General features: G+C 42.2%; 1 protein-coding gene across 1 annotated transcript in view; it reads left to right on the plus strand.

Annotated features, from left to right (window-relative positions):
• Nucleotides 1-12,644, plus strand: part of LOC126267057 (chymotrypsin BI-like) — a 76,661-nt gene that overhangs the window by 34,447 nt on the left and 29,570 nt on the right. The window contains exon 5 of the mRNA XM_049971896.1: nt 8,304-8,450. Coding sequence (XP_049827853.1) covers nt 8,304-8,450 — 147 coding nt within the window. The remainder of the gene's footprint in view (nt 1-8,303; nt 8,451-12,644) is intronic.

The raw sequence follows: 12,644 nt of genomic DNA on the forward strand, positions 1-12,644 counted from the left end.
CATTGTGTGGCACACGGATGGCCTGTGCTACGACCTGCTGTGCTTTTACCAGCCACCAGTCGCCTAGTATTCTACCCATCATAACGTCATCAATATGTGTCCTTTGAGCCATTTTCAACTCACAGTCACCATTAGGACGTCTCAAAACGTCTGCACTCTTACTCGCTGCACCAAACTCTGACATGCACCAACACATCTCTGCGTATGTGGACTGCTGCCATCGCCACCGTGCAACGACCGCTGGTCAAATGCACCGCATTGGTCATACCCTGATGTGATTTAAACCCGCAAACCGCCCACCAGAGAGTTGTTTCACCAGGTATCAGCATTATCCTTATTTATGAGTGTACAATATTATGTTGGTGCATAAGCTCCTGACGTTTTTGTTTTTCATGTTGGTATTCCGATTACTAAGGGTTTCCCTATCGATTTTCATTTTTTATTTGTAGTGCACGGCTACTATTTGCGGTTACACAATATCATTTTGTTATTTTGGAATAGTGAGTGGAGCAGTGGGCCCTACAAGGTGGAGTGCCAATAGGAGAAATAACATTCCCGCCATATTCTTCTGCTTGAGTTCAGTTCAGGGCGACAGTTGCGGGGGAGTCAGAAAGACTTGCGCCGTGTATGGGTATAATTCCATTGGACAGAGCATTGCAAAGAAAATGATTTCATCGCTTTAATAGTGATGATTCTCCACGTTCAGGAAGCAAAGCATATATGATTCAGTACAATGGGTCGGGTGCTTACGCTCATAGCGTTTTTCCATAAGTTTAATAAACACAACAGATACTTATAACAGAGACTGCTCTATCATCAGTAATATATTCTCCTTCACTATTTACAATAATCTACCAACGCTGGGGTAACTTTTCGATTCCTCGGCTGTAAAACTCACTTGGTTTTGAGGCAAAGAGCACGTCGACCACATTTCCTCCAAAAAGGAAGTTCCTTGAAGGTTGTTCGATAGAGAGCGGAAAAGATTAACATCGGAGAGTGGAACGTCATATGAATAACATGGGTGCGCTTTGACTTCCGAAACCGCCTCCTACATAGTGTTTTCCTTCAATCTAGAAGAATGCAGGTGAACGTTATCGTGGAGTAGTATCACTTCACGTAGGCTTCCTGGTCGTTGTTCGTGGACTGTGTCTGCAAGAAGACTCAGTCGTTGACAATAAATGTCAGCAGTGACAGTTAACTTTGGGGGAAGCAGTCTGTAGCACGCTACACCGTCACTGTTCAACCAAATGCGTAAAATTATCTTTCGTATATGCTCAAAGGTCTTTTGACGGGAAGCTACTGCTGTGTTTGGGGTCAAACATTGCTTTCTTTCCCTTACAGACATTGCCATAAGGACACCGTTTCTGTTCACTGGTAACGATCCAGTGCAGGTACGTTCGATGTTGTTCACGAGCCATTTGATGACGAGCAAGTGGAAACACACAAGTGGCCATCCGCTGATTTTTGTGATTCTGGCCTCCAGCATATGGCACCCATACGTCCGATGTTTGCACCTTCCTCACTGCGTGAAAATGTCGCACAGTGGAGGGATGATCGCAGTTCAACACATTTGTCAATTCTTGAGTACACTGACGTGGTTGAATGTGGATTAATACGTTTGAACGATCTGCATTAAACCCCGAAGGTCTTTCTGAACGTGGTTAGTCACTAATGTCAAAAAGATCCCTCTTAAACGAGAAGACCATTTTCTTGCCGTAATCCATGTAATGGCGTTATGCCCATACAGTAGAATGTGTCCGAAATGTTCCGATTGGTCCAATTAGCGCTCCATTATCTAGCTCCACTCACTATGTTCAGACAATAAAATGGTAATGTGTAAAGTCAGATAGCTACAGTCAACAGTAAATAAAAAATAAAAAATGACACTCTACAAAGAAACCCATAGCAATCGGAATAGCAACGTGCAAAACAAAAACATTAATAACTTAAGCATCACCCAAACAGTATTATCTAGCTACCTTCAAAGCGGCTTGACTGTAACGTGTCTACCGAAAAGCCCAGTGTTGATGATTTTCTTATTCAGTATTTTATCAGGGAAAATCTGTAGCTATCACCTTCAATATGCGTGGAAGTTCGTCTGACTCAGCCATGTAGAAACTATTTTACTTTCTTTTGTAACCGATGAAGTACATGTACCATACGAAACAGAAAAAACTACCCTATATATTTTTCTAACTAAAACAGTACTAAATATCCATGTTTACCACTGGAGTGTCAGTCTCAATACATGTTTCAAGTACCTGCTCACTTTTAAAAGGCATTTTTTTCATAAAATCAGATTAAAATATTCAAAAATAATTAAATCACTTACTTATCCATAATCGTAGCTTCGTCCAATTTCATTTAACGTCGGTTTACAGATATTTTAGATTTAATCATTTGAAACAGGTATCCAAAAAGATTAATTACTGATTATTTTTACTTTAGTTTTTTCAGTAGCTTCTGAACTAGAAACAATTTCTTCAGTTGAGAGTACATACTAAAGACTGAATAGTTTGTATGATCATTGCTTCTTTTGGGTTTAGCAATGGTGAATTTTTGTATTTCACACAAATTTAATTTATTTATAATCTACTACTTCTTTAATGGCTATATTCATTTAGATGAAGAGTATAATGAACAAAAATGCACAATTCATGCAATATTTCTCAATAAAATGTTCAGTTAGAAAGTAATGGATTATGGGAACGCTTTTTATAATTGTAACGCGTATTTACCTTCACTTTACTGCAAAGTAAAACGCATGCACCTCTCCCTTATGAGACATCGTAGGAAAACAGTGTAACTCCACTTTTAACCCGAATAATTCCCTCAACTCGGTGAGGAAAGTGGACCACAAGTCTCTTCATGTATGCCATATCTGAGAGCTCTCACTGATGATGGTGTCCGGTAAAGCTACCAGAGTGTGAGGATGTCGACAGCTAAGTTTCGCTAGCTGTTTCAAACAGCCCCAAACATTTCCAACATGTTTCATCTCGGGTGCTTTGCCAATCGAGGTGCTGTAGTGTGCCTGAGTATTCAGCAAAGCAGAAAAAGTAAGCCTGCAGCCCTGCGAAACTCGCTGTTTCTCATCGTGGAAAACGACTCTCTCTACAGCATACCCCTCAAAGATGTAGAAGAAAAGGCAATCCTCGATGAACGAAAACGTTATCATAAACAGGCTGGTTCCTGTTCACAGCAAACTAACTGAGTAGCCACAAGACATGGTACAAAAAACACCCACAAAACACAGAACCACCTCTGGCCTGAACTACGCCTTCCACACGCTGCGCTTGAAACGCCTCATCGGGACGTAGGTGCATTCGAAGCCTTGTACCTGTAGAAAAGAAGGAAAATAGTGGCTGATCTGACGGCACTATGCGTCCTAACCTGACACCGTCCACTTTCTGTGTTGCGTGGCTTAATGAAGAAGTGGAGCTTTCTGTGCCTCTTGAATTGCTGATCGTTTTCGAGGTACTCGACTCCAAATGACTACTACATGTAGTTCCCTTCGCAGCGGTTTCTCAGGCAAAGGTTAAGTTTGACCTGAATTCAGTGGCAGTAGCAATTCGTGTCAAGTTAGAAACCGATCCTCACTGACAATGTCTGACACTCGTCTCTTGTCCCTGTCGCTTAGGATTTCCTTACGCCCATCTCTGTTACGCCATGTTACGTGGCTACGAATGGTACACTATTCCTTGTAGACACAACGAAGTAGGGTTTGATACACTAACAAATTGAGAAACTTCGTACACGGTACGATCATGGGCACTATATTTCTTCCTTCTCTCTGACTGAATATTTGACGTATTTGGTAACACATTACTAGCCAAAAAAATGTTCAATTGTGTGCGAAATCTTATGGCACTTAACTGCTAAGGTCATCAGTCCCTAAGCTTACACACTACTTAACCTAAATTACCCTAAGGACAAACACACGCACCCATGCCCGTGGGAGGACTCTAACCTCCGCCGGGACCAGCCTTACTGGCAAGAACAGAAAACGGAATTATCTTGATGATCTGAGCCAAGGAAGAAACCGACATAATCTGTGATCACTAGCTCGTTGCTAAGAACATCTTGAAGGACCATGACAAGAAATATCGCTATTTGATTGATTGTATGGGCTTTGAAGGCCTGTGATTCTTTAATAGGTATCAGCCTTCGTGGGAAGAACTTAGAAAAAACGCAGGCAGGCTCCCGTATTGACGAAGCTATAAGAATTTAAGACTGCTACAATAGCGTCCGATCAGTAACATTCAGCTCAATTCGTCACTCACCGTTACAAATAATCTGCAAAAGTTTTTAAAGATCAATGTTAAGATATGGAAACATGATAATATTAAATAAAAGCATCATATCTTTCAAAGAATTGTTACTAATCTATGTGGTACGTAGATAAGAATATGGCAACTTTCTGACAGAAGGCGCGCTAAAAAGAGAGTCTTTCCGGAAGCTGACTATGATTTCTCGATTGTCTTTCGAATGAAATCCAAACGATTATCCAGATTTTATACAATACAAGAAATGTATTCGCAGTTGCAAATGTGGACAACCATCAGCTGTATAATGGAATTACTATAATGAAAATTCAAATGGCTCTGAGCACTATGGGACTTACATCTGAGGTCACCAGCCCCTAGAACTTAGAAGTACTGGAACCTGACTAACCTAAGAACGTCACACACATCCATGCCCGAGGCAGGATTCGAACCTGCGACCGTAGCGATCGCGTGGTTCCAGATTGAAGGGCCTAGTACCGCTCGGCCACTGCTGCCGGCTTTACTATAATGAAATTTACCAGAAGCCTATCCGAGAATGCTTCACGGCCAGACCCAAATTCCCACATGTCGTTAACGATGTTCTCTACTACCTGCACTCGTACCTAGATTATGTAAATTCCTGTACATTGGTGATATTTGGACTGAGAGTTTCTTGGCCGGTGTCGGCGGAGAAAATACGATATTGGAGTGCCTGTGTGGCGCAGAAGTGCTATGCAGTCTTCCTTCAGACAAAGATTTTCATTCCGGTCATTCCATTATACATCCGATGGTTGTCCATAGCATTGCGTCGTACTTCTGAACAACACAGACGCAGCAATATCGCATTTACCCGCCGACACCGGGCAAGCGACTTTCAATTACAATGTCTCCTCTGTACGGGAATATACACAATGGATGTACGAGTGCGGGTTGTAGACACATAGCTGACGACATATGAAAGTTTGGGTGTGCTCGTGAAGCGTGCTAGGACAGCCTAATGGTACACCTGCACGGTAGCTCAGCGTGTTCGGTCAGAGGGTTAGCTGCCCCCTAAAATAAAAAAAACTGAGTAAATGGATTAATTATGAACTTTAACGGCTGTCATGGAGACGTTCGTTCCGAGCAATTGCTACGAATAATAACGAACAAAACGAGGTAAAAAAATGGTAAGGTGACCGCCCGCGATAAGTGGGAAATCTGGGATCGAATCGCGGTGAAGCACAAATTTACCTTGTCATCTTTCCATTCTACAGCTGATGGTTGTCCGTATTTGCAACTGCGAATACAGCTCTTGTACGTAATTCGTAACGGCTGTCGTTGACGCAGTGCCTGTTCCTTCGGACATGCTAGGCATTGCATTATCGTGTGATTAGATTTTATACATTGTGCACATATTTATAGCATTAAAAAAATGGCTCTGAGCACTGTGGGACTTAACTGCTGATGTCATCAGTCCCCTAGAACTTAGAACTACTTAAACCTAACTAACCTAAGGACATCACACACACCCATGCCCGAGGCAGGATTCGAAGCTGCGACCGTAGCGGTCGCGCGGTTCCAGACTGTAGCGCCTTGAACCGCACGGCCACTCCGGCCGGCATTTATAGCATTATCTTAGTGTCTATAAGGCCGTATAAGACCTTTGTAGATACACATTGTTCTACTATAGCACGTCCTAACACGGCAGCTGCCTTTTGCCATGCTGTAACGTCTATGTTGTTGTTGTGGTCTTCAGTCCAGAGACTGGTTTGATGCAGCTCTCCATGCTACTCTATCCTGTGCAAGCCTCTTCATCTCCCAGTACCTACTGCAACCTACATCCTTCTGAATCTGTTTAGTGTATTCATCTCTTGGTCTCCCTCTACGACTTTTACCCTCCTCGCTGCCCTCCAATACTAAATTGGTGATCCCTTGATGCCTCAGAACATGTCCTACCAACCGATCCCTTCTTCTAGTCACGTTGTGCCACAAACTTCTCTTCTCCCCAATCCTATTCAATACTTCCTCATTAGTTATATGATCTACCCATCTAATCTTCAGCATTCTTCTGTAGCACCGCATTTCGAAAGCTTCTATTCTCTTCTTGTCCAAACTATTTATCGTCCATGTTTCACTTCCATACATGGCTTTACTCCATGCAAATATTTTCAGAAACGACTTCCTGGCACTTAAATCTATACTCGATGTTACAAATTTCTCTTCTTCAGAAACGCTTTCCTTGCCATTGCCAGTCTACATTTTATATCCTCTCTACTTCGACCATCATCAGTTGTTTTGCTCCCCAAATAGTCAAACTCCTTTATTACTTTATTCTAATCTGATTCCCCAGCATCGCCCGACTTAATTCGACTACATTCCATTATCCTCGTTTTGCTTTTGTTGATGTTCATCTTATATCCTCCTTTCAAGACACTGTCCATTCCACTGAACTGCTCTTCTAAGTCCTTTGCTGTCTCTGACAGAATTACTACGTCATCGGCGAACCTCAAAGTTTTTATTTCTTCTCCTTGGATTTTAATACCTACTCCGAATTGTTCTTTTGTTTCCTTTACTGCTTGCTCAATATACAGATTGAATAACGTCTACAAGCCGACCCAATTTACTGCACTGGTTTCATACAACCATGTGGCACAAACCATACCACTTCACTACCATGACTCACATCTGCAGTGCAGGGTTCCATAGTCACCTGGTACCGGTTCCAAAGCATCTACGTGAACCCTAAGCGACCAGTTAACTTTCTTAAGTGGAGGTATTCTATCTTTGTAACGAAAAAAGCATGTTCTTCGAGAATTTTTTCTCTGGATGTGCTATAGATATCAATAATAGTTTTGTCAAAATGTTTATTGATATCTCCTCTACAAACCGGAACTTTTTGGACCGGAAATGTCGAAGAACGAAGGCGGAGGTAGACATCCACGCGCGATATGTCACAGGTCAGCCGGCTGGACTGAAATCAAAATTGATTTGACGTTAGCGAAGTACATAAAGTCCTTTAGGAGTTGTACCTCGCTTATGTTATTAGGACCATAGGAAACAAAATGGCGGCCATTTGAAAAAAAAATCGATTTCTCGACTTCGTCGGCCAAGTAAAAGTATTTATAGTTGATGGATCGGAGTAAAAGTCCTAGACAATTCAGTTAGGTTGGTCGGAAACAAAGAATAGTGCCAATCGGCTAAGTAGATTAGAAGTTACCGTACCGCGCGATAAAAAAAGTCATTTCGAGAACTACGCGTTTGAAGTTTTGGCTACACATAAATACAATATCATGCAACTTACGTTCAATCTGATATTCCGGGTCCATAAACTAGTCCTTCATCGTAGAGGGCGTTGTGCACGATCTGGGCCATCCTGCGCTGCTCCAGAGCCGCTCTTACGGCCGGTGAGAAGAATTTTTCGGTCGCTCCGGTGGTCGTCCGAATGCTTGGCGAACTGCGTCGAATAGAGTACCAGGGTGACGTCCATCGTTGTCATGGTCTTCAGAATTGCTGAATACCCTCCGATGAAGCTGCTCACTGACAGGAAAGTCGAAATCTCCACAGTCTTCGCACCAGAATGCAAATGCTTGGGGGCTAACTTCCAAACACACGCGTTCAAACTTTCATTTGAATTTTGTGTGTTTCCTTTCAAGCACCGGTACAACAATTCGTCCTCCGAAAGAAAAACACTGGTGCGCGAAAATGGCTGATTTCAGGAAGGTGGAGTTTTTTGTTCAACCGCGAATAACAAACGTTTCCATTCCCTTTTGGGAGAAACGGTTTCAGGGGTGGATCCTAAACACTTATGGATCCAAAACTGCAATTTAAAAAAAATCGATTTTTAGAAAAGTAAACTTTTCCTTAAGCAGGTGACTAATATTTTGTCCATGGAGCTTTCCACATGGTCTGAGTTGATATTTGAGAACTCAGCAGCATTGTAAATTTAAGTCACAAAGAGAAGAACCCCAAACTCTGTTTGCGGAGTGAACGATGTAGTTAGTAACTGTATGAGAAAAGCTTTAAACATGTGCGATAAGGTGTTTATTGTGATTTGTGTTTCAGACGTCGTCATCGTCTACCGTAGATAAACTGCGGAAGGTTGACATTCCAGTATGGTCGGACGAGGACTGTAAAGCGGCGTACGAAAACTACGGAGTTTTGCGGGAAAACAACATTTGCGCAGGAGCAACTGGCAAAGGCCAGTGCAACGTGAGTAATCAAATTTTTTATCCTCATTCTTATCACGTTACTTAACTAAATCTTTTTAATTTTTTGCACGTCAGGGAATTTAAGAAAACTGAGACCTATGTCATTCAACAACTAATGTTTCTATTTTTTATAGTCATGCAGCTAAAATCGTATTCAATTAATGTCGGTGTTGTCTCGTGTACCTAATTAATTGCATCGGAATGCAATACAAAAGAACAAGAGTTTAATGGAAATGTTTCACATTAAACCAATGTTTTTCGAGACAACTAGCGCAACGACTAAGACGGTGTACTACGAGGGCTGCCGAGAGAGTAATGCACCTCATTTTTTTTCTTCAAAAATTCTTAATTGTACTCTATGAGAAGTACACATTCCTCCAGGGCGAAACAGAGCGGCCTGAATATCTGAAAGTCCGAGGAGGTTAGGTCAGGTGTGTCAGGTGTGAAAGCCGGCCGGAGTGGCCGTGCGGTTCTAGGCGCTACAGTCTAGAGCCGGGCGACCGCTACGGTCGCAGGTTGGAATCCTGCCTCGGGCATGGATGTGTGTGATGTCCTTAGGTTAGTTATATTTAATTAGTTCTAAGTTCTAGGCGACTGATGGCCTCAGAAGTTAAGTCGCATAGTGCTCAGAGCCATTTGAACCATTTTTTTTCCAGGTGTGAAAGCCGTGGGAAGGTCTCCCCGACCGCTGCAAATCGTCGAACTCTGCCGAACCTCCTTCTGATTACCTCACTGTCCATGCCCAGAGACTAACTGTACCCCTGTCGACGGCAGATGCTCCATGGACTTTGCACAAGCGTTTGTGAATAATCCCCAAAGTTTCTTTCTCTGCAGTGAGATATTTAATGACGGCACGTTGATTGTAACGCACATGACCTACAGACGCCGTTTTGAAACTATCCTGTAGCTAGGCTCCCTGTCGGAAGTGACGGAAAATTGATGCGTTCACTCAGGAGACTGCAAATAATAGATACGTAACGTTTCCCATTTGCAGCAGTGTTTTCGGCTCAGAAACACATGCGGTGCATTACTTTATGGGCAACCCTCGCATCATTCTCACAGAGCTGAATTCAGATACCCTTTCAGTCATCCTGGAATGAATGATCTTTTATTCCCTCAGGTACTTCTGGTGATTGCTATGAAGGTTTCTTCAGAATGAGTCATAGACTTACTCTTTACCAACTGTTGTTCCAATGTCTCTGCGACGTCTAATGTCCTCGATGCCAGCAGGACAATAAATTCTGGCCTTCCAACATCGAACTATTCTCTTTCCTTTGTTTATCTTATTCTTTTTTTATGGCAGGATTTCGGCTGTTTCCTTGGCATAAATTTGGTTATATATACTATGTTTATCCCACAGATGATGAATTCCTCCTGATTCCACATTCTAAAGTTCGTAATTAGTTAAACCATATAATAAACACGCCAATTAATAGCTATTGTTGATAACTATTTTCTGAGAATCCGATTACGCGCTTTGTTTGATAACACTGCCTTTACAGGAAGACAATCTAATATCTAAGAGTTGTCTTGGGGAATTTAAAGGCTTTGGTGTACTCCACACCCACTGACACGATACAGGATTGTGTTTCCTATGTTCGTCAAAAGCCAGAGACAGCGACATGTGTTGACACCAGTTCTTGGTCCTTTGAGAGAACAGAGTGAGGAATGTGTAAGAACGTATTGTAGCTACGTTGAATATCTTGTGTAGTATCGACACAGCCATGACTGTCATACGACATAATAGTATGTATCTCAGCAAGAATTTGTTTCCAGACATATGTTTGTAGCAGTTTTTCCCTAATAATGATCCGTACTCCTGCAAGAATGTGTGCCACTTTCTAAATACAATGCATGCAATATGGCTCGCTGCCTCAGAGATACCGTCATTCATAGCTTGACATGCGGCAACAGATGGCCATATTTAGATACGTCGTCCACACAATACCGATAATAGATGACACAGCTCCCAATTGCGTCATTATATAAAATCTTCTTAATCGTCAGAGATTGAGATACCCACAAATGAAGAATAACACAGTAACATGGATAATTGAACACACCTTGAGTTATACAGGGCGTTCGGAAATTCCCGTTGAAGAGTGGAGTGAGTAGATCATAACATGAATTGGAACACATGTCTGGAAACGTACCGTTCCCGTGTTGCAACGATTTAAAAACGTGTCGGTAACTGAATAGGCCCGATTATACAGATCCACTCATTAATAGACAGAGAAATTGCTCGTGTACTCGTTGATGGGTCTCTTCGACGTGATGTAGAACGGCCTCTTCCAATTCGGGTGTGGGACGTCTCCTTTGAGCATAACAGTTACACCTGCTGACGGAGAAGGTACCGTTGCGTAGTTGTGGCTAAAGTAGTTGAAATGGCTCTAAGCACTATGGGACTTAACATCTGAGGTCATCAGTCCTCTAGACCTCGAACTACTGAAACCCAACTAACCTAAGCACATCACACACAGCCATGCCCGAGGCATATACTCAGCTAGCCACCAAGGGGTGTGTGGCGGAGGGCGCTATTCGCGCCGAAGTCATATTTCCCTGAACGCCTCAGTACGAGCTCTAATTTGAATGGTGATCATTGCGCGATGTGAAAGTTGCTGGTAAAAATATATGCTCTACATCCTCGGCGAAAATCGGATTTTGGAATTTAGTGAGCAGCCCCTTCCGTTTAGCGCATCGTCAATCTGCAGGTGCGTCCCACTTCAAACTTTCTACGAGATTTGTAACGCTCTCTCGATGGCTAAATGTACCAGTCACGAATCTTGCCCCTCCTCTATGGGCCTTCTCAATCTCTTCAATCAGTCCAAATTGGTAAGGGTCCATACGGACAAGCAATACTCAAAGAGTGGACGAACTAAAGTATTGTAAGCAATTTCCTTTGTTGAAGAACTGCACCGCTTCAGGATTCCACCATTCAAACGCGATTTAGAGTTCGCCTTACCCCTTACTAGTTTAATCTGATGGTTACATTTGAGATCATTAAGAACAGCCACACCCAGGTACTCGACGGATGTTACTGCTTCCAGTGACTGGGCACTTATTTTAGACTTGTACGTTGATGGGGATTTTCGCTTTGTTATACGCAGTAGGTTACACTTACTAATATTGAGAGATAACTGCCAGTCATTACACCGTGCATTTAATTTCTACAAATCCCCTCATTGATTTGTTCACAACTTTCGTGTGATGCTACTTTCCTGTAGTCTACAGCGTCATCGGCAACCAATTTAATGCCGCTGTCAATACCATCAACCAGATCATTTATGTAAATCGTAAAAAGCAGCGGATCTATTAAGCTGCCCTGGGGAACACCTGATGTTACGTTTGTGACAAGTATCTCGTCTAAATTATTTGATGACCTTTGACTGCAGACTGAGAGGATAAGACTGATAATGTGTTAGAGATATTTTGAGCCTCTGAGGTTGGCGGAAGGGCGAAACGTGCAGGTAGTACAAAATTAATAAATACAGAGGTCAAGACTTATATCAGTTTTTGAGGAAACAGAGGTAACCCAACTACAGATAATAAGCGCTTAAAGATTTGAAAAGTAGTTAACTCCCCCCCCCCCCCCCCTGAAAAAAGAGAATGAAAGGCACCACTGTATGTGAACAAATGGTAGACAAGGGAAATGACAGATGGGATATAACAGAAAAATCTTAAAAATTAGACGGACGATGCAACAGAAATGAGAGCTGATGTAGCAATAACCCAGGAATATTAACCCCAGAGAATACTGCACTGACCAATAAATATGCACAGCTGGAAATAATTTTAATCTACGTTAGGCATCACAGATAAGAGTTAGATGAATCTGAGAGGATTTCTGGTTTTCGCTGAAGTACTGAGAGCCAAAAAACAACAAAATTTTTTTGAATATTGCCAATTTTTTACCTGTAACTCGAAAACGATATACCCTCAGATTTCCATAACACCAAAATGAAAGAGCTTAAAACTTCGCCTAGTACGACCTACGTAAAACTTAAAATCTGTTCAGCCGTTTAGCTGCAATCAATCGTCAAATATCGGCACTTTCTATAAGCTTGGCGGAAAAGTGAGTTATGCTTATGTTCCAATGCCTGTAATTCAAAAGTCGCTACTCCAAATAAGAAGTGTCGTGGATGAAAGTTGCAAAGCATTAAATTCTGCGTAATAAGAGTTCCCAAATTTTAAAGTG

The sequence above is a fragment of the Schistocerca gregaria genome, chromosome 4, assembly GCF_023897955.1.
Source record: "Schistocerca gregaria isolate iqSchGreg1 chromosome 4, iqSchGreg1.2, whole genome shotgun sequence".
Lineage (NCBI taxonomy): Eukaryota > Metazoa > Arthropoda > Insecta > Orthoptera > Acrididae > Schistocerca > Schistocerca gregaria.